The 27,868-nt window shown below is 46.4% G+C and overlaps 1 protein-coding gene across 1 annotated transcript in view; it reads left to right on the top strand.

Moving 5' to 3' along the window:
* Positions 1 to 27,868, top strand: part of CSMD2 (CUB and Sushi multiple domains 2) — a 616,469-nt gene that overhangs the window by 491,642 nt on the left and 96,959 nt on the right. The window contains exons 30-39 of the mRNA XM_064363669.1: positions 4,449 to 4,643; positions 5,670 to 5,786; positions 9,210 to 9,323; positions 16,183 to 16,278; positions 17,531 to 17,734; positions 18,135 to 18,259; positions 19,279 to 19,375; positions 20,462 to 20,566; positions 25,172 to 25,290; positions 25,813 to 25,882. Coding sequence (XP_064219739.1) covers positions 4,449 to 4,643; positions 5,670 to 5,786; positions 9,210 to 9,323; positions 16,183 to 16,278; positions 17,531 to 17,734; positions 18,135 to 18,259; positions 19,279 to 19,375; positions 20,462 to 20,566; positions 25,172 to 25,290; positions 25,813 to 25,882 — 1,242 coding nt within the window. The remainder of the gene's footprint in view (positions 1 to 4,448; positions 4,644 to 5,669; positions 5,787 to 9,209; positions 9,324 to 16,182; positions 16,279 to 17,530; positions 17,735 to 18,134; positions 18,260 to 19,278; positions 19,376 to 20,461; positions 20,567 to 25,171; positions 25,291 to 25,812; positions 25,883 to 27,868) is intronic.

Raw genomic sequence — 27,868 nt, 5'->3', positions numbered from 1 at the left:
TCTTCCATTTTGCCTACTTTTAAAGGAATGCATATCTGTTGGACAGATTCAAACAATATAAAAGCATGTAAGATGTACTCTTAAAGACTTAGCATGCCCGCAAATACCATCATCCCATGCAATACCATTATTAATAGCTTGGTATCTCATTTCAGATATTTTCTATAACTATAAAGTAATGTAAAGTCTGTACCAGGAGTTGGAAAACTTTTTCTGGAAAGGGCCAGAGAGTGGGTATTTTTACTCCAGATGGTCTCTGTTGCCACTGCTCAGCTCTGCTTCATAATGCTAAAGGCAGCCACAGACAATATGTAAACAAATGGCTGTGTTCCAGTAAAACTTTATTTACAAAACCAGGCAGCCACCGACCTATGGGCTGTAGTTTGCTGATCCCTGTTCTATATGAATGAGATCGCACCATATGTGCTCATCTGTAATCTGACTTTGTGTGTGTGAGCCCAAGAATAGATCTTGGACACCTTCCCATATCAGTAGTCAAAGACTAGTGCTATTCCTTTAAAAGGCTGCTAGTGTTTTAGTAGATGGCCCTAATCCACCCTTTGTAACCAGTTCCTTACTGGTTGAATGTTTGGGTTGTTTTCAGGTTTTTGCAGTTTATAAGGTTTGGAAGTAAGCCTCATCTATTAGAACCAGAGAGAAGCTGGCTCATCTTATTTTCCCATTTTGAAGGGCTTGGGTTTTATTTATTATAATCACCATGATGCTTTAGTCATTTAGTGTTATCATTCACAGCTGAGCTTTGGTTTGGCTGACTAAAGACCTGATTTTGGTCTTAATTCTACCTCTAAATAGCTGAAAGGCTTGGAAGACTCATTTAGCCTCTCTGATCACCATATTCCTCATCTATAAACTGAACATGAGCATAACTGGCCCTGCCTTCTGCAGAGGGTATTGTGAGACACAAATGAGATAACGGCTTGGAAAGTGCCTTGAAAATTATGAAGCGATATTCCTATGTAAGGGACTATCATCACTATCATTATCCTTGTCATTATTATTAATGTGGTAATGCTTGGGATGATGAGCTCATCTTGCTCTGACGTGTGAGTAAATATAGAATAGAGTCTGTAGTTGGAATCATTGATGTGGTTATTGATTTTCCAAGCCTCAAAGTATTCAGCCAAACAATTCAGCAGCCATTTATTAAGCCTCTATTATGTGCCAAATAAGGCCAGCCTTGGTGCCAAGTTCTGTGCTAGTTGCCAGGGTTATGAGAAGACTAGGTGATGGTCCCTCTCCTCCAGGAGTTCAGAACCCACTGGAAAGAAATACCCTTGCCCAAGCTACCAAAATAGTACAATTCATGTTATAACCAGGGAAAGAGAAATGGAATTCTGCCAGAGAGAAGGTGGCATTAAAAAGTGTAGGAGTTTGCCAAACAAGGAAAGAAAGGACATTCTGACATCTGTAAAGTTCTAGGGTAGTCATACCCAGCTAGGGTCCAATGCTGGTGTAGCAGTTACCCAAAAACACAGTTGCTTATATAAGGTAGACATTTATCAGCCTTCCTATAAAAGAAATCTGGAGGACAGTGCCCAGGTTTGATGAGGGAGTTCCACGTTGGCTTCTCTTGCCTCTCTACTCTACCGTGCTAGTCCATGGACCCCACGTCAAGGTTATCTTGGATCCAAGATGGCAACTGAGGTTCCTGCCGTCACGTCTGAGTTCCAGACTGAGAGAAGGAGGACAGATGGAAAGAAGGAAAGGCCGATAAGCATTTCTCTCAGCTGAGTCCACTTCCCTTAAGTAGCCTTTTTAGAAGTTCCACAATAATCCACTGAAGGTATTTAAGTGCCCATCATGTGACAGACACTGGAATACAGCTGTAAACAAACTGAACAGCTGTCCTTCTGAAATCTATGTTCTAGTTGAGGAAGATAGAAAAAAATAAGGTCGATATAGAGTCAATGAGAGAGTGTTAACTGCAGTGGAGAGAAATATAGTAGAGGAGGGTGTTGGGGGCATTGGGAAGAGGAGTATTGCAATTTTAAGTAGCTGCCCAAAGGGTGTCACTGTGAAGGAGACATTGAGCTAAGTCCTGAAAGAGGTAAGAGAGGGAGCCACAAAGACCAGAGGCCACTGTGGTTAGAGCAAAGCTAGCATAGAGATGACAGGAGCTGAGCTCACAGAGGGGACTATTGGGGCCGCATGTTCAGGGCCTTGGAGGCCTGTAAGGATTTTGGTTTTACTCTGAGTGAGACAGGAGGCTATTGGATTGTTTTCAGCAGACATGATCTAACTCGTGTTTACATCTCCTTGTCCAGACATAGCTGCCCAGGAGGCTGAGAAATGTAGAATTTAGCCTTGGAGCTCTGGATAAAATCGGAGTTCTGTTATTGAAGGATGAAGGTGGGGAAAGTGGTTATTAGGGACCACAGCTAGTTTGGCCTCTTATGAGCTGTGTGAACTTTGATCCCAAGTTACTTAATTTTTCTGAACTTCAAGTAAGATTTCACCCACTTTGAATTTATTAAGAGGGAGGGGAGGGTGGGGAGGGATAACATGGGGAGGAATGCCAGATATAGTATGCACCTAAAGTAAAATAAATAAATTAAAAAATATATGAACAGGAAGAAAAGCAAAGGGAAAATATCAACGTATTAATAATCGCTAGTTTCAAATGAGCCACTTGTACAAACAAAAAATAAACTTTTAAAAAGAAAAAAAAAGGATAGATGAAACAAAAGATACGATGACAGTTTTCTAGATCTCTGTGACTCACATATGAGTCACCCAGTGGCCAGTTATATTCTGGCCAGAGCCACTAGGCTCATGGAGAAGACAGATTTGATAAAGCAGATCAAGGCAATGCACCACGGGGCACATGAGGAAACCACTGAGGAGTCCCCTGCAATGAGTGGCCATGTTCTGAGTCCCACTTGAGTTTAAATGCAATAATGCATCTAGAGCTGTTCCACTCTCAGCTGCGGGCAAGGACTTAATGTGCAGGATGGTCTCACATGCTCCCATGCAAGAGTGAGACCCTCAGAGTCCCATCCCATCAGTCAACTGAGTCACAGCCTCAAACAGTGGCTGCCTCCTGTGTAGGTGATCTAAAAGGTACCCAGGTGACAAGGACGGCCCTCAGCAAAACTACTCCTGAGCCATTCATCTCTGATGAAATGAACTCTGATCTCTTCTAGTCTGGTTCTTTCCTCCTTAGCTCCACTCTTTGAATTTCTGAGTCCTTCTGCAAGGACTGTCAGCACCCTTTTGTGAGTCCCCATCTCTAGACCTGTCTGTTGCCCCCGCCATAATGTATCCTGCAAAATGCTCATCAATCAACCCAATACTCAGTTGCATCTCCCTGGTACTGACTGGCCTCAGCTGTGTCCTGTTACTGCCCAGCCCTGGTGACAAATCTCTTGACCATCAGTTATTTTAGAACAAGGAAGACTGAGGAAAGGCAATCACGCATCAAAGTGAGCATGGACTCCCAGGAGCTGCTCAGGATTCCCAGCTGATGGTGAGGGATGCTGTAGACTGTCCTACTCCAGAGATTTGGGACCTGGGCTCATATTCCCAAGCTACAGACCATGTCAAGAACGGTCTTATCTGGTGCAGAGAGGCAGAGTAGAGGACTGTTACACGCATCACTGTATGACTGATTGGGAAGACACATATGGATCAATAGCCAAATGAAAAAACACTGTGGTTTTAATAAACTGGCAAGCACCCAGTACCCAATGCAAAGCCCTGGAAAACCACATTGGAGACATCAACTTATTCCACTGGTCGGGTAACCCAACCCAGAGGTGGAAGTGTGTTTTGTACTTCCTCCCTGAATCTAAGTATTGGTACCCATGCACTCAGAAGTACCTGCAACAGATGGGTATGACTGAGCCTGCAGAACGGATGCCTGCTCCACTCCCCAGCCAGTGGTACAGATGGGGCAGAAGAGAGAGGAAGAGAAAGAGCATCTCCTAAAGCAGACTGCCTGCTTTGCTTCCCAGGGGAACACAAAAGGCCAGGAAGCTGCTGAGCATGGGGGGAGGTCAAAGATGAGCAAAGGGGTAGACTGTGCCCAAGCACTGACCTTTCCCACAATGATCCTGCCAGCAGCTGAGATGTGGGCCAGGGACCCTCAGCCCCCATCATCCAGAAAAGCACATGCTTCCCTTGGGGAGGAGCGAGCAGGGGATGAGAGAGGGCCTCAGGGATTTTGCTGGGGCTCCTTCCTCTGTGGGTCAACGGAAGAATATTCGGAGAGAAGGGGAAATTTCCCTCTTCAATGTGATTTCCATCCTTCAATTTCTACCCAAATTTAAGGGACATTTCTAGACCTGAGGGGAATAGGAGCCGCAGTTGTGAATCCCCATGTGCTCTGTGGCTAAAGTCGGGATTTTCTCATGGGTGCTGCAGCCCAGGAAGAGCCTCCTTATGAGCCCTCTGTGTGTGTGCACATGTTTGTGTTTTTTTTCCCCCAGAAAACCCACGGGAGTCATGTTTTGATCCTGGTTCCATCAAGAATGGCACGCGAGTGGGGTCTGACCTGAAGCTGGGCTCCTCCGTCACCTACTACTGCCACGCGGGCTACGAAGTTGAGGGCGCCTCGACCCTGAGCTGCATCCTGGGGCCCGATGAGAAGCCCGTGTGGAACAATCCCCAGCCAGTCTGCACAGGTGGTGGGAGCCCAGGGATGGGAGGGGTCTGAGGATCAAGGGCATGCCAGGGGCAGAAGGTGCTGTGGGAGAGGGAAAGGAGGAAGACATGGTCTTTAAGGCTTGCTCCTCCGTTTGCTGTGGATATGTATAGAAGTGGCTTATAATTCACCAGGTATGCAGTTCCTGTCAAGGCGTCATCACACTTCACATAGTGTCCCCACCCCCATTCACACAGATGCTCGTGCCCTCAACAGAGGCCCCTAGACATGCCACAACAGGGAGCTCGCACCAGGGAGAAGTCATTTAAAGGTGGCTCTTGGACTAGTTCCTAGGCCTAGGGAAAATCACTGAGAGATCAGCTATGTCGAAGTAAGGCCAGCAGAGTGCACTGATTCCAGGTGGGTCTGGGTGACCCATGGGGTTCCTGACAACAGGGATAGGAATGAGTATCAGGGCTTTAAGAGCATGGTGACCACCCAAGTTGAAAAGCCAAGGGTACCCCTTTGTCATGGTAAGAGAGGCAGGCTCAGACCCACCCTTTGTGGAAATTGGGCACCATGGAGGGGAACAGAAGATGCCTGGGTCACATGGGCTGGCCACTCCCCATGGGGTTCGTTCGTTTGGGGAAGCTTCAGCTCCCTACTCACACTGACACTCATTCCAGGTGCAGATGTCAGCCAAGGGCAGCAGATCATTTCTAGGCCCCACTTGTAAGCAAAAGAGGTTCCTAATGTGCTCTCTAAGGCTGTGACTTCAGGGACCAATGCCAGTGTTAATAGGTAGAGGGCAAGAACTGCCACCTGCCCAAGAGGGCCCTCAGCAGCTTCAGGGCAAGTTTCAGGTCACATGCCTGGTCAGGGATGCATGTCCTTGGGCAGAGCAGGGCAGGGCAATGTCCTCAGGACTTCCCTTCTATAAGCTAGGGGCCGCCCACCTCAGGGCAGCCCTACTGGGGCCAGAAGCTCAGCCTGGGGCAGAACAGAGAATGGTCACTGGTAAGAGGCCCACAGGGTCACCTGACTCTCTATCTGGTTTCTTTTTCAGCCCCCTGTGGAGGACAGTATGTGGGTTCGGATGGAGTGGTCTTGTCCCCCAACTACCCCCGGAACTACACCAGTGGACAGATCTGCTTATATTTTGTTACTGTGCCCAAGGACTATGGTATGGGTTTTGGTTGTTGTTGTTCATATGTTTTGTGACTCCTCACCCTCATTCCAAAATGGGCAATTCCTCAGGCTCTTCCCAATTATACAGCCCCATTGTGGGAATTGCAGAACAGTCTCCAAAAAAAGGACAGCTGAGTACTGACTTTCCGAAACAGGCTGAGAATACATTCCTGACACAAGAGAGCAGAAGGGCACAAGTGAGCCCCGCCAGAACCAAGGGGACAGAGTTGGTGAGAAACTGGACGAGACAGAGGGAAGGCAGGGTGCCCCGGGGGCTACCCAGTATGGCCCAGGTCTAAAGAGAGGTGCCACAGATCTAGACCTGTTAGGAACCCAGGGGTGAGTGGCCAAGGAGCAGGAGGGAGGGGATGGAGCTGGGCTTGAAAATGCAGTTGAGGGATACCAGGAGCCACATCATTCTGGTGTCCCATCTGAGAACCAAAGCCTGGTCCAGGAGCTATAGGAAGGACAAGCAAGAAAAAAGTGAGGAGCAGGCCAGTGCCCTGGGAAGACAGAGAAACTTCCAGATTCCAAGAGATGTGGGCAGAAAAAACCAGGCCCATTACCGGGTTGGCGGTGGGGACATTGAAGAGTCCTGCCAGCCCTGTAGGCATTCACGAAAATGAAGGACAACCAGGTGACCAGGCTGGCTTCTTTCTCCCTGGACCTCCTCTTTGTAGACTAACAATCATGTCTAAACACAAGTGATGTTGGGTGTGGCAAAGGGCATCAACATGTCCTGACCATCCAAGAGAGGAGAAGGAGGGAGTGAGCAGCCTGCACAACGCTAGCTCCTTATTTCCAAAGACAGGGTGGGCAAGCACAGAGCAAGGCCTGATGCTTGAGGTGTTCACCAAACATTTAGTAAGCACCCATTGGGGGCCATGCACTCTACTGGGTCCTGGGACTGCAGAGTCATCTCTGCAGGAGACATGTTCTCTGTCCTCTATAAATACCCAGTCTCATCTCTACTCATAGCTCCAGCCATCAGTGCCCCTACTCCTGCCCCAGAACAAGGACACTTATGTACAAGTGCACATATTCCCCAATATACTGAAGTGGCAGGAGCTTCAGGCTTGCAGGATCACAGTTAGAAAAGTCCTGAAAGGCTGTCCAATCTGATCTACTACCCAGAGCAGAATCCTTGATAGGTGGGCATGCAGTTTGTGCATGAATCCCTCCAGTGATAAGGAGCTCACTCCCACAAATGAGCTCAGTTGGACTGTATACAGATCTCTGTATACAGTTTTCAACTCGGTGACACTGACTAGCTGGACTTGGGGTTAGCCAACAACCTAACAAAGCCAGTTAGTCAGTATCACTGAGTTGAAAACTGTATACAGAGATCTGTCCCAATGATCTTCTTTTGCCAGTGATGCTGAGCCTGAGGATTAAGGGCAGATTTTTCCCTCCTGGTCTCAATGACTTGACCCCCAGCACAGATACCAGCTCTAGTGTCATCTTCTTAGAGATCTTCCTTTGATCCCCTATCTAAAGTGGCCTGCGACACTCCATCATTCTATCCCATTACACTGAGAACTTAACACTATGTGATATTATCTTGTCTATTTGCCTAAGTATTTGTTTGAGGGGTAGGGGTTGACTGTCTCTTCCCAATAGAATATACACTCTGTGAAAACAGAAACCCTATCTGTCCCTGTTCACCACTAATAGGGAGAGCAGGGAGCTCCCCCTGTCACCAGCCCTAACTCAGTATTCATTTTCAGGGTAGGGAAAGGTACTCTTCCTCCTCCTCCTCTAAGCATGAGTTGAGAGCGAAGAATCTCTTATTCCACTCACTACTATACACACCATTGCAAACAATTTTTAATCAGGCAGTCAACTCCATGGCCTGAGTCCCTCTCTGCCCTGATACACAAGTGTACACACACACACAACACATACAATGTAACACACAACACACGTACACACCAAACACAACATACACACACAACACATGCACACACAACATGCACAACACACAACATACACATACCAGACATGTAACACACAACATGTGCACATACAATACACACAACACACATACAATACACCTAGAACAAAACATACATACACACAACACATTTGCACATAACACATGCAACATATACAATACACACAACACATGAATGCACACACAATACACAATACACATGCACAACATGCACACAATATGCAACATATAGCACATGTAACACATGCAATATATAACACATGCACATGTGTGTGCACATGCAACATATACAAAGCACAGGTGATACACACTCTACAGATACCACACACAGCATACCTGTACAACACACAACACACATGCATAACACACTTGCACACAACATAAATATGGACATACAACACACCTGTATGCACATGAACACATAAACAAACTGCACACAAACATATACAACACACAACATAAGCACACACATCCTCCCTCCTACATGCTCAAGGCTCTCAGCCAAGGCCCTCAGAAGTGTCTGGCCTGGCTCTTGCCCTCCAATGCACCAGACTACCTGGGAGGCTGGTGCATGCAGAATGAACCAGGGTCTGGCAGATAGCTGACTGGGAGCCATGCCCACTGTGGCCCAGGAGTGCCTTAGCCTCTCAGCAGTGATTAGAAGAGAGGGGCAGCTGAGGAAACTCCCTGCAATCTATAGCTGGCGGCTTGAATACCCATCAAATGGCAGGGCTCTTAGGCTGTCTCTGACTGGGGACTCATGAGGGCTGTGGCCCACTGCCTTTCCAGCCCCCCTCCCAAACCAGCTGAGTGGCCTTGGGGAACTGTCTTAACCTCAGAGCCTCAGTTTCTTGTCTACATAATACAGATAATATCATGAACAGTCATGGACAAGTATGGTATCTGGCACCTACTAGGTGCTTAATAAATATCATCTTCCCCCTTCCATCTGAGCAGCAGTTTGCCTGCTCTGTAGATGGTGGCTCCTTCCCTGGGAGCAAGCTGCTGTTCACCGTCCATTCCTCTCAACGGTAGGAGATCTTGCACCCAGGGGCTGCCCTGGTCTGTTGGATCTTTGAAAAAGAATTAAGGGAGAACATGGGGTCCTGACATCACATGGAGAATGAGGGATGGCCTCCAGTAGCTGCTGCAGCTGCTATCTGGGAAAGGAACAAGGTGGGCTCAGTTTCGCCTCCACCCGCCTGACCTTTGGGTGCAGCCCTCCATGTTGTCCTGATTCTTGTGAAGGCCAGCACAGCCTCCCCAGCTCCCCACCTCCCTATGCGGGGTGTCTGGCCACTGCCAGACTGCCACTGCGCTAACCAGTGCAACAAGCCACAGCCCAGGAACCACCAGCTGACCCAGGACTGCCCTCCTCCTGGCCTGGGCCCCCAGACCCCTAGATCCCCTCTCCTGCCGCAGCATGCCTGCTTTCCCAGTCCCCACGCCGTGTCTCCTCCACAGTGGTGTTTGGCCAGTTCGCCTTCTTTCACACGGCCCTCAACGACGTGGTGGAGGTTCACGACGGCCACAGCCAGCACTCGCGGCTCCTCAGCTCCCTCTCGGGCTCCCACACAGGTACTCGGGGCTCGGCCAGGGTGGGGACGGTTGTGGGCCGGGGGCATCACGGCTGGCTAAGGGAAGGAGGCGCTAGAAGCACCCCATGGCCGCAGGTGGAACCCTATGGCTCTGCCCGCAGAGGCCAGCTCCTAGCAGCTCCACTAGCGGGGCCTTCAGCAGCTGCCCTCACGCAGGCTGTGTCTACACCGCCCCCTAGTGGTGTAGCCTTCTCCTGTTGGTTCGTATTCAGATGCAACTTTTTTTCTTATTATAAATGTATTGCATTTTCATTGTAGAAAACTTAGTGACAAAACAAAATAATTGCATACAGAACCAAAATATAAACTACCCAGAAAGAGCCACTGACAAGATATAGTGGATTTCCTTCCAGTCTTTGTATCTTCTTCGACGTTTACGTATTTTATTCAACAAACCAATATAAAGATTTTATTGAAATATTCACTGTGAGCTTTCCTCTGTCATTTTTTTCTTCTATGATAGGATTTTTAAGTGCCATATAATAGTCTCTCATATAGTTCGTTAAAATTTATGTAATGAGTTCCCTATTACTGAACATTTAGATTATCTGTAATATTTTGTGCTTACGAATAGTAATGCAATGTATTATACATACAACCTTATATACATTTCGGTTACTTTAGAATATCTAGAAGTGGAATTGTCAAGTTAAAGGATATGTGAGATCTTTAAGGCTTTTTATGCAGATTATCAAATATTCCTCTAGAAAGATCTTACCAGTTTCATCACCAACAAGTAAGAGGGCATGTTTTATTCTCACAAAAACCAGGTGATTAAAAAAACAAAAGCGTCATCAGTTTGAAAAGTGAAAGTGAGATCATTTTCTAATTTGCCTTGTTTTATTACTAGTTAGGTTAGCCTTTTTGTAATGTGTTTATTGGACTGTGCATTTTTTATTTGTGAATTTATTGTGAATTTGTGTCAATTTTTCTATAAGCACTTATTTTCTTATTTATTGAGTAGAGCTCCATATTTTATAAGATATATGTATATATGTATGTGTGTATATATATACATATACATATATATGCACTATAAAAAGCCCTCCTCTCCAGTTTGTCATTTGCTATATAATTTTCTTCAGGGTGCTTTAATGTCAGAATATGTAAATTTCCCATGCTATCAAATCTATCAATGTTTTCTTTTATAGTTTTCTCCTTTGCTTTTATGCTGGTCAAATAAATATTCCTCTGTGCTTTCTTTCACTTCTTAGTTTCATCACATCACTTTAATACCTTTGAAATTTATTTTGATTTATTATTTGATATAGGGAATCTAACCATATTCTTTCAAATGTAGTTAATCAGTTGTCCTAGCAGAATTTTCAAAATGCCAAATTTACATATACTAAATTTTTATGAAGTGTCTGTTCCTAGACTTCTTATCCATTTCTTCTAAGTGTCTATTTATTCTTTTTTCAGTTTTAATTATTGTAACACTATAATAGTGTTTATGATATAATAATTTTAAACACATGGTACTCTAAGTCCCCATAACCATTCTTTGTTTTGAATTTTTATTGGCTGTTGTTGCTTACTTTTGCCTTCAAATTATTTAGAAATATTTTGAAAAGTTAAAAACATTGCATCAAAATCTTGACTGGGGTTTAATAAAACTTACACGTTAAATTAGGATGAACTCATATGTTTATAACATTAACTCTTCTTCTTATCCAGGAACACATTATGTCTCCCCATTTGTTTATCTTCTGTAGCCCTGGGACACTGCTATAATTTATATTTAGGCAGTATGCATTTTTTGTTAACTTTATTCCCAGATATTTCATGGAGATTTTTGTTGCTGTCATAAATGGGTCTTTTTCCCCTGATATGTTTTCTATCTGGTCTTTGCTAGTATATTCAAAGACCAGCATTTTTGGCGTATTTGTTTTGTAAAGTCGTTGGACTCTTCATAATACTGCTTACACTGCCAGCTAATTCTCCTGGCTCCTCTAGGCAAGAAGTAATATCATCTGCAAATAAATTTGTCTCATTATTTTATCTCCTCCTTTTCAGTGGCTTTCTTTTATTTTCTTCCGTGATTATTGGTCTATTCAGGGATATTACTCTAATATCAATGTTGATCTTTTATCTTTTAGTTTAAAAACCCATTTCATAATTTTCTTTGCATTTAGTACCACAATTTATATAATGTACTCTGGTGATGTTTACCCTGCTTTGTATTAGTGGTGATATTCCAGCACGATTCCTATGCTGCATCGTGCATTCATCATCCCCTTTTTCCTCAGCTGTACCACGTGTTTTGTGTTTTTTGGGTTTGTTTTTTAATTTTTATTGCCACAATTTATCAATTATTCTGCAGAATTTGCTGTTGTTATTTTTTTATTAATCTCTGCCTTTTTATTTCATCATTTCCCTCCTCGTATTTTTCTTCCGATTATTTTGTTCTTGTTCTAACTTCTTGCATTGAGAGCTCTATTCATTATTTTCTCTGTGTAATAAAGAACATGTTCACAGCAATGTATTCACCTCCAATTGGCTTCATGCCATAAATTTTGATATATACTGTGTTCATCATTACTTTCTAAATAGCTCATCATGGTGTTGTTTACTCTTTTTGCCCAAGAGTTGGCTAAGAATATCTTTTCTTTTCCCCTAAGAATATAGATTTCCTTCTTGTTGCATTAAGTTTCTGTGTTAATTTCTATTTTTATTGCCATGTGGTGAGAGAATGTGGCCTGTACCATTTCTTCTTTGGGGATTAATTGAAACCCTCTCAGTAGTCGAGGACCTTTTTCTTTAGTTTTCTAAATATCTAAGAAGGATATGCATTCTCTCTGTAGGGTAGAGAAGTAGGATGAATGAGCTCAGGTTCTACAATCCCACTCTTCTTAGCTCTCCTATTTGCTTGCTAGGTGACTTAGGGCACAATTCTTGACTGCTCTGAGCTTTGGTTTCCTCCTCTGTGAAATGCAAAGAGTAAGAGTCCTACCTCCTAAAGTTAGAGTTAGGAGTAAATGAGTTTTGTAACTGCCATTAAATCAATCTTACTCAATTTTGTTATTCAAATCTATTATATCAGTGCTTCTCAACCAAATGATTTTTTTGTAACCAACGCCTCACACACACTCAGACAAGAGTGTAAACCAGGAACTCTTGGAGTAGGATGGCTTTTCAAAACCTCTTAATTGATAGATAGATAGATAGATAGCTATAGATTTGGAGGTATAGGTAAAGGATCTTCAGGTAAAGAGAGAGAGCGCGGTCTACATTTAAGACCTATAGATATAAATATGGATATAGATATAGGTGTAGAGGACCAATAGAAGGAAGGGAAGAAGGCAGGAAGGGAGGAAGGGAGAGAAGGAGGTAGAGAACGAGGGAGGAGGCTAGGGAGACAAAGAGAAAGAGAGAGAGAGATGTATAAGACCTGTAGATATCAAACTCCTGACCTCAGGTGATCCACCCACCTCAGTCTCCCAAAGTGCTGGGATTACAGTGAAATCCCACCTCTACTAAAAATACAAAAATTAGCTGGGTGTGGTGGTGGGCACCCATAATCTCAGCTACTCTGGAGACTGAGGCAGAAGAATCACTGGAACCCAGGAGGCAGAGGTAGCAGTGAGCCAAGATCATGCCATTGCACTCCAGCCTGGGTGACAGAGCAAGACTCTGTCTCAAAAAGAAAAAAGAAAAAAAAAGACCTGTAGATATCAATATCAGTATATTCAGAGAGTCCCTTATTCCTCGTTTAGAGAAACACTGATAACAAGCCATTGGTATTGATGGGAGTGAGCTATGACCCTGTCCCTGAGTTGTGTTGGGGGAAAAAAGCTTAATGGCCACTACTCAAGAGTCTTCATTTCGTTTTTCTATTTGGTGCATCAATGATTGTGAATGTTGCACTAAAGTATCTCCCACTACAATTATGATATTTTGTTGTCTTCTTGTATTTCTAGCAATTTTTGTATCTGTTTCCCTGATATATCTTCTCTCATTTTCTCCAAGTCTTTTTTTTTTAAAAGAAGTTGACTTGTTTATTTCACAAGTGAACTATTTGGTCTGACATCTGCCATCTTGTATTGTTTTTTCTGGGCTTCTGTTCATGTTGCTTTTATTTTGCTTGTACTTTCTCGCTTTTCCATACATACCTAACACATCTCTAATTTTCAAGTTTTTCTTGTTATACTTGGACTTTTATATTAATGTTATAGTAATTTCTTAAATTGTGGACTTCTTCCCCAAAAGCAAATTTTTGCATTTGCATTTTGTTTTGTTAGCTCATTGACAATAGTTATTACACTTTTCTGGTTGTATTTATCCCTGCTGGGTCTTGAATTCTCTACTTCAGTTTTGGGTTTTTTTTTCAGTAGGGCTCATAACTGCAGTACTTTTGTGCTTTCTGTCACCATGCATATATAAGAATGCTTTCCTTTTGACATAGCATATAAATGACAGCTTGATTGCAAATCAAATTATGGGTCAAACTTTATCTTTCAAAACTGCAGTAATTGTTCCACTCTATTCCAACATTTACTGTTACAGACAAATTGGGGTCTAACGTGATTCTTTGTCCTTGTGAAGTAACCTGTGCTTTTCTGTCTATATGATTTTCCTTTTTTTTTAATTAAAAAGCCCACTAGGATGTGTTGTGAGATCTCTTTTCACTAATTCTATCTTGCACATGGCAAATACTTCAGTCTGAACCTCACATCTTAGGAAAAGTATCTTCTTTCTTTTTTTTTTTTAAGTGTCTTCTTTCTTAAATGACTTTTTTTTTTTGAAACTGAGTCTCACTGTGTTGCCCAGGTTGGAGTGCAGCAGCACGATCTCAGCTCACTGCACCCTCCACCTCCCAGGCTCAAGGGATTCTCCTGCCTCAGCCTCACAAGTATCTGGGACTCCAGGTGCACATCATCACGTCCAGCTAATTTTTGTATGTTTAGTAGAGATGGGTTTTCACCATGTTAGCCAAGTTGGTCACAAACTCCTGACCTCAGGTGATCCGCCCACCTCGGCTTCCCAAAGTGCTGACATTACAGATGTGAGCCACCGCACCTGGCCTTAAATAATTTTTTCTCCTTCAGTTTCTCTGTCTTCTCTTTCTGGAATTCCTTGATATATACATATGAATTTTTTTTCATCTTTCATGTCACTTGTCATTTCTCTCATTATTTTAATCTCTTTATCCTTTTTCTGTGGATTCTGAGAGAATTTCCCAAATTTCATCCCCATTTCACTGTTCGGTCTCTGTGGAATCCAGCTGCTTGCACTAGCATTTCTCATCTCTTTGCAGCCTTTATTGATCTCAGACCCTTCTTCCTCCAACTTCACAGATGCAATGCTACATTTAATCTTATGACAACCATGACTGAACATCTGCTGAGAGTTTTGCCTATTCTTTGTTGTGGTTCACATAAAGTATTTGCTTTGACTTCTCAGTGTGATCTCCTTCCTCAAAACTTTAACTTTTTTTTTTTTTTTTTTTAATGTCCAGTGATTTTACTATCTGCTCTCCCTTGAAGAGGGAGGCCTGTGTGCCTTCAGGGCTGAAGTTGACATGGGTTCTGTGAGAGCTCCTAGGGTCTTTATCCACCTCTGTCAGGCCAGATAGAAAAGTTGAGTTTCACTCTGCTCATATCCATCGGGAGGAGGAGTTGGAGATAGCAGTGATAATAAAGGGAGACTTCGTCTTCATGAGTTTCTTTCTGCTTTGGCAGCTACATGTTAGCCAGAGCAATAACTTTCAGCTGGGACAATGACTCCTAGCCATGATCAGCCATCTGGGTCACATGTGCATCTAAGCCTGCTTTGCAAAAGGCTCCCTGCTCCCATGTTGGTAGCATCACATGAGCTTCCTGGAAGTACTGGTGGACCTCCCAGTAGCTCCTTTGTGGGTCCCAACTCTAGCCCTCACTGTAGTGGAGATATAGCCTGGTTCTGTGTAATCCCTACTTCCCTCCTGAGAATGGGAATCATTTAGGGTCAGCAGCCCTTCTCAGGGGTCCCTAAGGCTGCAGGGGGGCAGCAGGCAGGGTAGCCATGCCACTGTCTCCACCCATGTTCCCCCTGGGCTTTCCCAGCATGGTGAGTACACTAATTGGTTGCAGGTCTAGTTGGTGCTGTCTCTCTGCTGACCCATCTGTACCTCACAAGCAGAAGATGTACCTTTGTCTTCTGCTACAAAGGCTGTCAGCCTCCCCTGGCTTCCTGTGCCCATGCAGGTTTTCCCCTGGTTTGTGTGTTATTGGCCAGCAACAGTATCTCCTGGTTTGCCTGGGACAGTGCCAGCATAACTATTGATAGCACTTTCTTTGACTCTCAAAAGTGTTCTAGTCTGAGCAATAAATTACACCATTGTTCTGGTTATTGATCATTTCACAGGATGGTGGGAGAGTGTCTGGGAAAGGCCAGTTGCTCCCAGATGATCACATCATCCTCCTTCCCAGAAGCCATTGCCATTTTTTAAAAATCAGATTGATGTCAGTTTTCCAAGTAAACCACCAGTCAATGGGCTTGGTAACAGCCCCTCTCTCCATCCCTGTTGCTCCACACATCTTCAGCAGCTTTCTCCTTTCCGGCAGATCATTTAATCTTTCTGGGCCTCTCTTTCTTTATTAAATGAGGGTACTGAACTCTGTCATGCCAACTTCACAGTGACCACAGGTCAGGTTAAGACCGTGGATCAAAAAGCTTTCTATAAACTTTAAATTGTAAAGTGCAGTAAAAAACATGAGATTTTATTTGAGGAAGGCCTGGCTTGTGGAAGGAATTGCTGCACGGCGTACTGGCAGCCCCTCCTTCCTGGTCAGGATTTTATCCTCTGGGCCCGCCTACTGGACTCACTATTCTCTCCTCCTCGCCCCTTATCTCGGCAGGAGAATCACTGCCCTTGGCCACCTCCAATCAAGTTCTCATTAAGTTCAGTGCCAAAGGCCAAGCACCAGCCAGAGGCTTCCACTTTGTCTACCAAGGTATGGAGGACATGGACGCCTGAGGTGGGAAGGTGATATCAGTTATTAAGGGACTCAGTGACTGAAGGAACAGGGATCTTTGACCTCTAGTCTGAGTCTCTTTCTCAGGGTGTTTGGGGGGAGCTACTAGTTTGTAGGGCAATTCCCTGAAATCCAGTTGAATTTTATACATTCGCTTACTCAGCAGACATTTCTTAGACCAAGTATTGTGTTCAATGAGGAAGGAAATCAGACATGGGAAGCTCATTTCTTCCCCTTCCCCACTCCACTCATTGTCTGCTGTGGTCCAGACGGCACTGAGGAGACCAGCCCAGGCCTCTGACCTAGACTCCCCTGGAATTTGGTTTTGTCTGCCAGGCACAGCAAAGGTGTGGGGAAAACACAGGCTTTGAAGTGCCGTGGACGTGGATTTGCATCCCACCTCCCCACCTGCTAGTTAGGCTCCAGTTACTCCAGGTCTGAGCCAGTTTGCTCAGCTGTAAGAAGAGGGCAATCACAATGCCTCACTGATAGGATTAAGAGAGAATTTGGGGAAGTAGCTGGCACTAAGCAGCCAGTCAGTGTTAGTTCCCTTCCTTACTGGCCCAGAAAGGCAGTTGGGAACATCCTGGCTTTCACCCCCAGGCTCCAACCTCCACTTGCCCAGGAGAACATCCACTTCTGTAGGGCCCAGGTTCTAAGCATGGTCCTGCTCATTCGACTCTGCCCAGGATGAACTGCGTTTCCCTGTGCCAGGGTGATCCTGCCACAGAGGAGGCCATCCCGGGGCCTGGGTGAAAGGGACTCATCGGCCATTGTGGGCAGCAGGGGAGGGAAGACTGGGGTCATGGAGGGCAGGGCCCTGGGTGGTATCTTAAGATACATGAGGAAGACAGGACAGAGAGAGGCTGGATAAAGGCACTGAAGGTGGAGGAGGAAGGCCCATTCTCCTTGCTAGGGAACATGGGACCCTGATGAGTGAGGGGCATCATTGAAAAGGCAAAGAACAACACTGGGGCTAAGGTGGGAGGTCCACCGCTCTACCTCCCGTGCTTTCCAGGAGTGCTGCTGTAGCACTGGGTGTTCAACTATGCTTCAGTATAACAGGCATCCTCCTAGTTAGCCCTCGAACCCTTCCCTAAGGGAGAGCGCCCAGAGCCTCTCAGGGTTTCTTTCATCCAGACGGTCTTTGTTCCAGTCCAGTTGTGTGTCTATCCCTGGGCCAATTTCTGGAGGGGTGAGGCTTGCCCCTCAGTGCCCTTGTCCCCCGCAGCGGTGCCCCGAACCAGCGCCACGCAGTGCAGCTCTGTGCCGGAACCCCGCTATGGCAAGAGGCTGGGCAGTGACTTCTCAGTAGGGGCCATCGTCCGCTTCGAATGCAACTCCGGCTATGCCCTGCAGGGGTCGCCAGAGATCGAGTGCCTCCCTGTGCCTGGGGCCTTGGCCCAGTGGAACGTCTCAGCGCCCACGTGTGTGGGTGAGTAACCAGTACCTGGGTGGGGGAGGCCAGCACGTAGTCCTTTCTCCCTAAGGGAAGCAGCCAGTCCCAGCAATGCTCCACAACACACGGCAGCCGCTTCCCAGCGCATGACTGAGGTGGGGTGTCCCAGTCTCCCCCAGTTTCTCAGCACTGTGGGTGGTGCAAAAACAGCTGGGGTGCTGGGGACGGGGCACACGTGGAGAGAGGAGGGCGGCCCAGGGCCCCGAGGAGGGTTGTATGGAGAGAGGCCATGGAGAAGGCAGGACTGGAGACATGAGGGACACGCTCCCATGGGGAGGAGGACAAGCAGTGGCTGGAGACCCTGATGGTGGAGTCCGCTTGGGGAGGCTCCCAAGGGAGGCTGCAAAGCCTCTGACCCGATGGCCTCTCCTCCCAGTGCCATGTGGAGGCAACCTCACTGAGCGCAGGGGCACCATCCTGTCCCCTGGCTTCCCGGAGCCGTACCTCAACAGCCTCAACTGTGTGTGGAAGATCGTGGTCCCTGAAGGTGCTGGCATCCAGGTAAGGGCAAGGAGACGCCTTGGTTGGGCCTGCTCACAGGTAACTGCTCACAGGTGGCCAACCACAGGTGCTGACTGTTACCAAGGCCTGAGCCAGAAGGAGACATATCAGCCCTGTCCCTGCCCCTGCAGCTAAGGAGGCTCAGTCCAAGTGTGGAGGTGTGGCCCCTACACAGAAAACACAGCAGCTCCCAGGCCCCAAGAGCTTCACAGGTGGGAGTCGGGTGGTGCAGGAAGGAGGAGAGGTGGGCATTGGCCCTGGCCAGGAGCGGAGGCTAAAAGAAGGAATGGGGCTGGAGCTGGAATCTGAAGTGTGGGGAGGATTCATAGAAGTTGTTTCTCAAATGGCTACAGATTTTCTTAAGATTGTGAGGGTCAGAAGGGGAGGCATTGCTGATGAGAAGAAAGAGCAAACCACCCAGCGCAGCCAAAGCACGGAGAACCCCCAGGCACACACCTAGGGAACCACGCACAGCCTGAGCCGTAGAGGCTGAACTGGGGACGTAACTGGTGCCAGAGCTAACAGCCAGGCAGAAGGAGGCCCCAGCATTGGTGCCAAGGCAGAGAAGAGGGTCAGGAGCCTGCAAGACTAGCAGAGAGGCAGCAAACTGGGACTCCAGCAGACAGATCCAGGCAGGAGTGAGTTACGGGCTCATTGCTGTAGGACATCTGATGCGATCAAGGCAGTAAAGTAGGGAAACCCGAGGAATGTTCCAGAGATGAGGAGAGGGCCAGTCAGACCATCTCCCCACTTCCTGAAATTTATTTTCCCCATTCTCTGCCTTGCAAAGTATCCCACTGTCTTCTAATCATTTTTTTCATGTCTATCTTCCCCACTGGACAAGGAGCTCTCGGAGTAAGGGCTGCATCTTACTTTTACTGGAAGGGCTAGCACCATGTTAGGCCCAGAGTAGATTCTCAACAAATTGAATTAACTATGGGAAGGACAGAAAGGGAAAGCAGAGAAGGACAGAGGGACACAGGCTGCCTAACCAACAACTCAATCTTCTGCCTTCACAGATCCAAGTCATCAGTTTCGTCACAGAGCAGAACTGGGACTCCCTGGAAGTGTTTGATGGTGCTGATAACACAGTAACCATGCTGGGAAGTTTTTCAGGTAAGCTGGGTTTCCAGGGGCTCCAATTTGGAAGGTAGTGCTAGAACTCATCATCGTCATAAACATTGTTATCATCATTATTATTGAGATATAATTCATATTCCATGAAATTCACCATTTTCAAGTGGACATGTCAGTGGTTTTCAGTAGATTAGAAAGATCCTACAACCATCACTACTATCTAATCCCAGGACATTTAGACCACTCCAAAATAAACCAGGTACCCATTTGTACTCCCCTCCCCAGCCCACCCCTAACCTCTAGTAACCAGTAATCTACTTTCTATCTCTATGGATTTGCCTATTCTGGGCATTTCATATAAATAGACACCTTCTGCGTTTGGCTTCTTTCACTTAACATGATGTTTTCCAAGGTCACCAAGTCACAGTATGGATCAGCACTTCGTTGTAAGGACAGAGCATATTTTCTATGTCTGTTCATCAGTCAATGGCTTGTTTCCACTTTTGTGCTGTTATGAATAATGCTCATGCACAAGTCTTTGTGTGAACACATGTTGTCACTTCTCTTATATACCTAGGAGTGGAATTGCTGAGTCATATGGGAACTCTGTGTTTAACTTTTGGAGGAACTTTCTGTTTTCCAAAGTGGCAACACCATTTTGCCCTTCTAGTAATGGACTTCTGACTGAGTGTGGTGTATAGCTGTGCCCAGTGGCCAGGGCAATGATCTGAATCTTTTAGGCCCAGAACTCTAGGCAGCCAAGAGATCAAGAGGAGTCCCATGCTTCAGATAAACTGTCTGCACTGCAGGACTGCCCAGAGAATGATACAGCTCAGAGTTACCCTGAAGATGGCTAGGAGGAGATCCAACTCATAGCTCACCCTCCTGCGGGCACAAGGCTCTGCCACTGCTCATCTTACAGGAAGCAGATTGGCATTTCCTCTCCCTCAGCCATTGGAGACCTAGCCCCTGAAGCGTGCTAATCTGTCATTTAGTGAGTTTCATAACTGGGGACATGTGGGGGCCTTGGTAGCAGAATGTTAGCAGGTAGCAAAATCCAGAGGAATGGGGAGGAGTGTAAGGGCCTGGAGGAGCCAAACTTAACCCCTGGTGTCCTTGCCATAGGAACAACCGTGCCTGCTCTTCTGAACAGCACCTCCAACCAGCTCTACCTTCATTTCTACTCAGATATCAGCGTGTCTGCAGCTGGCTTCCACTTGGAGTACAAAAGTGAGAATCCGGGGTCTTGGCTGTGTACAGGGTTCAAGGTGGGACCTAACAGTTAGCGAGTCCCTTCTGAGCAAGGGTTATATTGGAGCTGCATATTGTCCATCCCACTTAAGCCTTTCCACAAGCCTGGGTGAGGATGCTAAAGCCCAGAGAAGGTCTGAAACCTCCTCAAGGCTGAGTTCTCATCCAAGTGTTTGTTACTTAAAAACCTATATGCCTGCCCAGTATCCACACCAGGAATGGAAAGGGGACTTGTGTTGGCCGAGGTCCCAGAAAATAATTGGGATGTAAGAAAATTGTGCTTTCCTCCCCCAGTTCTAAAACCTGGCCTCTCTAACTCCTAGTTCTATGATGTGATTATTTTTGAAGTTCCTCCCCTCATTGGATCCCTCACTCATTTTTTACAGAGTTCTCACTGCAAGTTCAAACCCTTACATCCTGGCTTCTGGCATCCCTAAATGGTCACTACTAAATACTCTAAACAGAAAAAGATTTGTGGATGTGCCTTCTGGGGAACAAAGAAAGAGGTTTCTAGGGAAACTGCTTGTATACTAGGACTGCCTGCCCCACCCCCTTTCTCCACTGGGTACAGGAAAAAATAGATGGGCAGCAGCATTTGTTACACTTTTATTCAGGAAATACTTATTGAGCATTTACAGTATGCCAGGGGCTGTGCTGGGTTTTGCCAGGATTGGGAAAGATTAAGATGGGTCAGTCAAAATCCACTAGAGAGAGGTAGACACATAGACAAAGAAGTGCATGACAGCATTACAGGTACTCTTATGGATGGCTCTAGATGGTAGAGAAGTGGTTCAAGGGAGAGAATGGTCACTTCGGTGGGCGGGTAGAGATGCAAATGTCATGAAGAAACATTGAGCACCTGCAATGTGCCATGCCCTGTGTTAGGTCCCCACAGAACAAAGGTGAATAAGACAAGGCCCCTCCCTTCAAAAGCACAACATCTAGAGGGACATGGACACAGTCATTTTAGTGAAACCTGAGATGCTAAGAAAGAGCAAAGGAAAGGAGCTAAAGCTAGCCAGGTAAGGCCTTGCAGAAGGGGATGCCTGAGTGAGGTTTGGAATGAGAAGTGAAAAATGCAGGAAGGCACGGTTGGCTTGACCATCTGTGACAGCATGAGCCTGTGCAGAAAGAAGATCCACTTGGTGCTAGATGCCTGACTGGGTCAGAACTGTACATTATACACATGCCCATCTGGGTCTGTGAAAAAAAAATGAACTTTAGCCAGCTGCTTTGGAAAGAATTAAATGGATTCCGGGATGCTTATCACCTGAAAGAACTGAAGCATGCACCTGGAAAAAAAAAAAAAAAAACCCAGGAAGACCCAGGACAGCTAGAAGCAGACCCTGCAGGGTACAGGGTAGGACAGGGACCTCTGAGACTCCTCCCAGCAGATGTCTAAGGCTTCACCCTCCTGGTGGAGTAAAATATCCTGGGTTTCTTGACTAAATCACATTTTTTCCTTTTACCCCTTCTACTCTGTTCTCTCCCATTTTGTTTCTCTAACCAATGCTTTGAGTTCTTAAATCTTCCCTAGAATCTTCTCTGTTCTTCCTCCTTCCAAAGATACATATTCTTCCTAAATCACTTTGCCATTCTACTGCCTCATTCCCAGGCAAAATCCACCTCTTCTCAATTTTCTTTGTCCAAGGGGACTGGCAGTTTTTCAGTAGCTAACGTTTCATGTGTTGTGCCCACATTATGGGAAGAGCTAGGGGAAAAAGAGCTTCCCATTGCTATTTGGAGACTGGAATTCCTAAGAGCCAGGGACCTATAGTTATATTTTATTTTGTAGGATAATCCATAAAGAGCTCACAGACGATAGAGAATTAACTGCTATTGTAAAGGCAAATGGCTTTGAAGGGTACTGAAAAGTCATATCCACTGCTATGATTCATAATTAATGTTTATTGAATTTAAATGGAAATGGAGCAATATGCTTTCAAAAGTAATAAATTACATATGATAAGAAAATAATTTTTCCTTTGTTGTAAGCATGGCTTAAATAAAATCAGTCTGTGCAGCATAAGAGAAATTAGAATGGACTTTTCTATATGTCCCTCCGTTCTTCTCTTTGGCTTCGTCTTTCTCCCGTTCCATTTTTCTTCCTACAACGCTTTTTGTTCTCATTCTGCTCTTCTTCTTCTGTCCACCACTGGACAGTAAGCAGGGCTTTCCAATAAGTAGATGTTCTTACTTGCGACCACCCCACTAAATAGTCAGTTTTGTTCTACTTGCAGTGTGGAGAGGAAGGGGGAGAAATAGACAAGATGACAAATGAAGCTCTTGAAACTCAGTTTGATGATTTTTTTAATGCTTGTCCTTGGGGTCTTTTGTCTCAGCTACTGGAATTTTTGGACAAGACTCAAAGAGCTCTCATTTCCAGATATCACATTGACATCTTAAAAGCACATGTAGGGCAGGAATTGCCTGGGAAGAGTGTGAAGGAATTTCCAGAGTGATAGCAACATTCTGTGGTTTTGACAGATGTTTGGGTTATAAAGGTACAGACATTTGCCAAAACTCAGCACATGTACGCTCAAGATTACAATGTTTACTTGATTATTATGCATAATTTGTGCATATTGTTATATGTGACTTTCCCTCAGAAGGAAAAAAGCACAGATAGTTATCAGAGTCTCATCTCTGAATGTGGCATGAGGACTCATCAGCTGCTACATGGGAGATGGGCTGGTGGCTGGTGGTCTAGGCTGACTGGTTCTTCCCTGTTTTTTTTTTCCATAAGCCCCCCAGCTGCCTGCAGGCACTGGGTACACGTGGGATCCTTAGGGAGCCTGTATCCCCCAAGGGAGCCTCCAGGAGGGCCAAGGCTGCCATCCCCCACACTCTCTGGGCCATGCCACCCAGATACACAGTGTGCCATCCTCCCCTTTCTGCCACCTTGGTGAAGAAGACCACTTTAGAGTTGGTGGAGAATTCAGTTTACAGCTACCTCTCTGCCTCCTCCTGAGTCTTCTGGCCCTTGCCCCTGGAGAAGTGCCCTCCAGGTCCAGTCCCACAAGACGCAGAAACATATTAGTGCATCTGAAGTGCCTGCACCTATACATGGACTCCTGCAGAGCACAGGAGAGATAGAAAGCCCCCTGCTGGGAAATGCTACACTCCCATTTACTGTGTGGGAGGCAGCCAGGGAGGGATTCAAAGCAGGATGAGGACCATTTTAGGAGGGGAGACAAGGAGAGCAGGGGACAGGGTCAGACATGAGCTCATCTGGCTTCAGGGCTTGGGCTCCACTTGGCAGACCTAGGGTCAGACTGGACTTGGTCTGAATCCTGGGTCTGTGGCTGACTAAGGATATGTTTCAGGGCCTCCCTTGGCCTGGGTCCTCATCTGTGAAATGGGATGTGAAGACCTGCTTGAAGGGTATGAGGGGATGCCCACACCCACGAGCCCCAGCCTTGCTCATGGGAAGTGCTCAGTGAGTGCTTCTCTTGGGGTGATGGTATGGACAGGCAGAAAGGAGGAAGAGGAAGATTAAGCTGGATGCTATGCCAGGCATGTAATGAAGAATACATGGATGCAGGTTGAATTCGAAAAGTCAAGAAAAAAGAGTGCATTTGAGATCCCATGGAGGTGATCTTGAAAGGGGACCAGGCCAAAATCATGAAAGTCCTTAGAACATCAGGATGAGAAAGTTGGATTCCATATGATAGGCCATGAGGACCTGCTTCAAATCACTGAGCAAGGAAGTCCCATGATTCAAGGAGAGATTTTAAGCAACACAATTTGCCTGCGAGTGCAGGGCAGACGGGACTAGCAGTGGCTTGGGTTATAAGTAGGGGATGAGGGAGAGCTTTAGTGGGGCTGGTGCTGAGTGAAGCCAGAGCTGAGTGAGGGGAAGTGTGAGAGGCCACCAGTGCTGCTCCCGGAAAGGGGCTGGCCTGACCTTGAAAACACGACAGGAGGGAGAAGGCCGTGGAGAGTTTTATCTGCTGGCAAACTTTTCTCAGTGTCTTGGAAAGTCAGACTCTAACTAAGCTCCTGAGCATCGCTGAGATGTCCCTCCCTGCTCTCCTTCCTTCTTGCCTTTCTCTCTCTCTCTCTGTCTGTGTGTGTGTGTCTCTCTCTGTCTCTGTGTGTGTGTGTGTGTGTGACTCCTCTCCCTCTCTCTGTGTGTGTGTGTGTGTCTCCTCTCCCTCTCTCTCTCTCTCTCTTTTAGCCCCTCTCTCTTAGCCCACAGGGTCTGTCTCCTTAGGATAAGGAAGACAGAGGGGAGTTAAGAGTAGAAAGCAGGAGGGATGTGGGAGGGGACCATGCAGAGAGGTCTCCTTAGCTAAGCTCCCTAGCTAAGAACTCAGTGGGTGGACAGGACAGCCAGCATCCCCTGGGATCCCTCCTTCCCCAAGGGGCTTTGATCTGTTAAGCCTCTGTGCCGTGTAAATATTCTGTTTTTCTCTGTGTGCTGCAAGGTGAAGAGAGTTGGGAAGAACTAGCCTACAGGATGAGCAAAAGCACAAATTAGAGGCACCCCTTCTCCCTGCCACCAGCATCACCCCAGCCTACCACCGCATTGACCTGCTGAGCTAGTCCATTCTCCTTTCCTTCTGTCTCTGTCTTGTCTAGCGGTGGGCCTGAGCAGTTGTCCAGAACCTGCTGTGCCCAGTAATGGGGTGAAGACTGGCGAGCGCTACTTGGTGAATGATGTGGTCTCTTTCCAGTGTGAGCCGGGATATGCCCTCCAGGTACCTCCCCTGACACCCTAGAGCAGGAAACAGGTGTCCCCTGAGATGTGGTTGGCCCACCTTGCACCAGCAGAGCTACAGTCACCAAAGAACAGGGAGCAGCCCCCAGGTCCCCCAGGTCCCATTATCCTCTCCTGGAGCTGTTCACGCAAAAGACAAACTCTGCTGACTTTAACGATTTGGCACAAGCCAGCCTCCAATGTGTTCCTGCAAAGTTGGGTTTGATTCGGCTTTAGGGAAATTTAATTTCCCTTTGAAGGCCATCAGGGAATTTAGTAATTAAAGGAATCTCACAAGGAAACCTCTAGTAATGAGAATTCTTTAGTAATGGTTGTTAATAATTGTCCTTCCCCAAATTCTCTCTCCCTCTGCCTTACTCCCATCCCACAGTGGATCTGTGTGTCTTTGTGTATCTTGTTCCTAACATGAGGCCCCTGACCCAGACCCCTGTACAGCCCCTGGTTGTACATAGAATTGTGCCCATGGGGACAGCTAGCCCACCCCTGTTCCTGATTCCTCCAGGGCCACGCCCACATCTCCTGCATGCCCGGAACCGTGCGGCGATGGAACTACCCTCCTCCACTCTGTATTGGTAAGAGAGCCCAGACTTTACAGCTCATTCCAACCCATTTTCTCCCAGGGATCCTAGCTCAGTGGTGTATCATCAAGTTCAAGTTCAAATCAGAAGAAAGTTTGATATTCTGGATTTGTTTCAAGTCAGTAGTTTTAAACTGATGTTTTCATAATCTCAAACTCCCACTTAACACTGTCATGACTTTTGGAAACCTCTGCCCCACCAAATGAAAAGGTACAGGAGGTTTACCCATTTGAAAACATGATGATGACTGTTCTGACTCCAGATTATCAGCCAGACCCAAGATGGAATTTCTAGGCACTTTGGGCTTCCCCCATGACTTCTTGTGGGACAGACAGACAAGTCTAATAAAGAAATGCTGGGGGTGGCCTGGTGCAGTGGCTCGTGCCTGTAATCCCAGCACTTTGGGAGGCCGAGGTGGGTGGATCACTTGAGGTCAGAGGTTCAAGACCAGCCTGGCTAACATGGTGAAACCCCGTCTCTACTAAAAATACAAAACTTGGGCAGATGTGGTGGTGCACACCTGTAATCTCAGCTACTCGGGAGGCTGAGGCAGGAGAATCACTTGAACCTGGGAGGCGGAGGTTGCAGTGAGCTGAGATTGCGCCACTGTACTCCAGCCTGGGTGACAGAGCAAAAAAAGAAAAATGAAAAAAAAGAAATGCTGAGAGTTACGTGTGAAACAAGGATTTGGCTTCGTCCCTTACCCTGTGCTATGACAGTGATGAGCAGACACAAGAAAAGACAGCGTCTCCCCATCTGAAGCTTCTGATCCAGTTAGGCAAGGAAGAAAAGCATGTTTATTTAGTATCTACTATATGCCAGGCATGGAGCTTCATATTTCCTCAGATCAGCCCTTCAGGGGAGGTTTTATTACCCTCAGTTTGCAAACAGGAAATCCCAGTCTTTTAGGATTAAAAAGGAAGTGGCAGAGTCAGGAATGGAAACCTTAGGTTCTCTGGTGCCCAGTAGACTGTGAAGTGCCCCTCAAGGCTGACCTCGGGGTAGGAAGTGCATGGAGGTAAGGAAGTGACACTCAGGCATACTGGCATTTCTCTTCTGTGGTTTCACCAGGGCGTAGGGCCTAGGCATCTGTGGAGCAGGTCAGAAATGTGAATGGTCAGCCTAGGGTATTTTCCCCGTTAGGGACTACAAAGACCTTGCCAAGGAAACAATTCATTTAATGGCAGCTGCTGTTCATTAGGGGTTTTCTACATGTGCCAGCCTTGTCCCAAGTAAAATGCAGCCCTTTCTGCTGTGATCTCATAACAACCCCATTAGACAGTCACTAGCTCCATTTTACAGTTGTGGGAAACCAAGTTCTGGAGGGTTTTGACTTGTCCATGGTCCCATCAGAAATGAAGATGGGATTATGACCCAGGCAGTCAAGACTGGAGCCCACTCTGCACTGTTTTTGGGTCTGTTTGCCAAGCTGCCCTCTCCCCAGAAAGCACTTGCCTGGACCTGCCAATCCCTCTTCTACGATCCTTTCTCTGGGTCTCTAAGACAGGCTAGCCCCTTTCTGTTCACACAACCTTTTCCTCATAAGATACAAAAGAAAAGAAATTATGTCGACCGACCAGACTGCAGGGGTGCCCCAGCCCCTCATCCTCAAATGACTCTGAACTAAGCCCTTGGGTCACTCAGACAGCCTGGTGGTTAGCTCCTGTGGAATGCTGATCACAGTCACTTTTCTGAGGATGGGCTCATGGTGAGCTTCCCCTGATGGCCACCCTGCCCTCTGGAATATATATTTCAGAAGAGCCTGGCATGGTAGTGGGCATAGGGTGGGGACATGATGCATGCCAGTCCTCTTCCTTCATCCTTTCTCTGCAGTCTTGAAAGAGTGGATTGGGCAGTGAGGAGAGGGAGATTTGGGGGATAGGGTAAAAAATGGTCGAACTTCTGGCACAGAACTCTCTCACTTTTCCTGCACATCATCACTGGGGAACTGACCTGTGAAGGGCATGCTCAAGGTCAAGA

The sequence above is a fragment of the Aotus nancymaae genome, unplaced genomic scaffold (genome assembly GCF_030222135.1).
Source record: "Aotus nancymaae isolate 86718 unplaced genomic scaffold, 86718_ANA_hifiasm-v0.15.2.pri h1tg000053l, whole genome shotgun sequence".
Lineage (NCBI taxonomy): Eukaryota > Metazoa > Chordata > Mammalia > Primates > Aotidae > Aotus > Aotus nancymaae.
The sequence above is the reverse complement of the archived record's forward strand: the minus strand, read 5'-3'. Positions and strand labels throughout refer to the sequence as shown.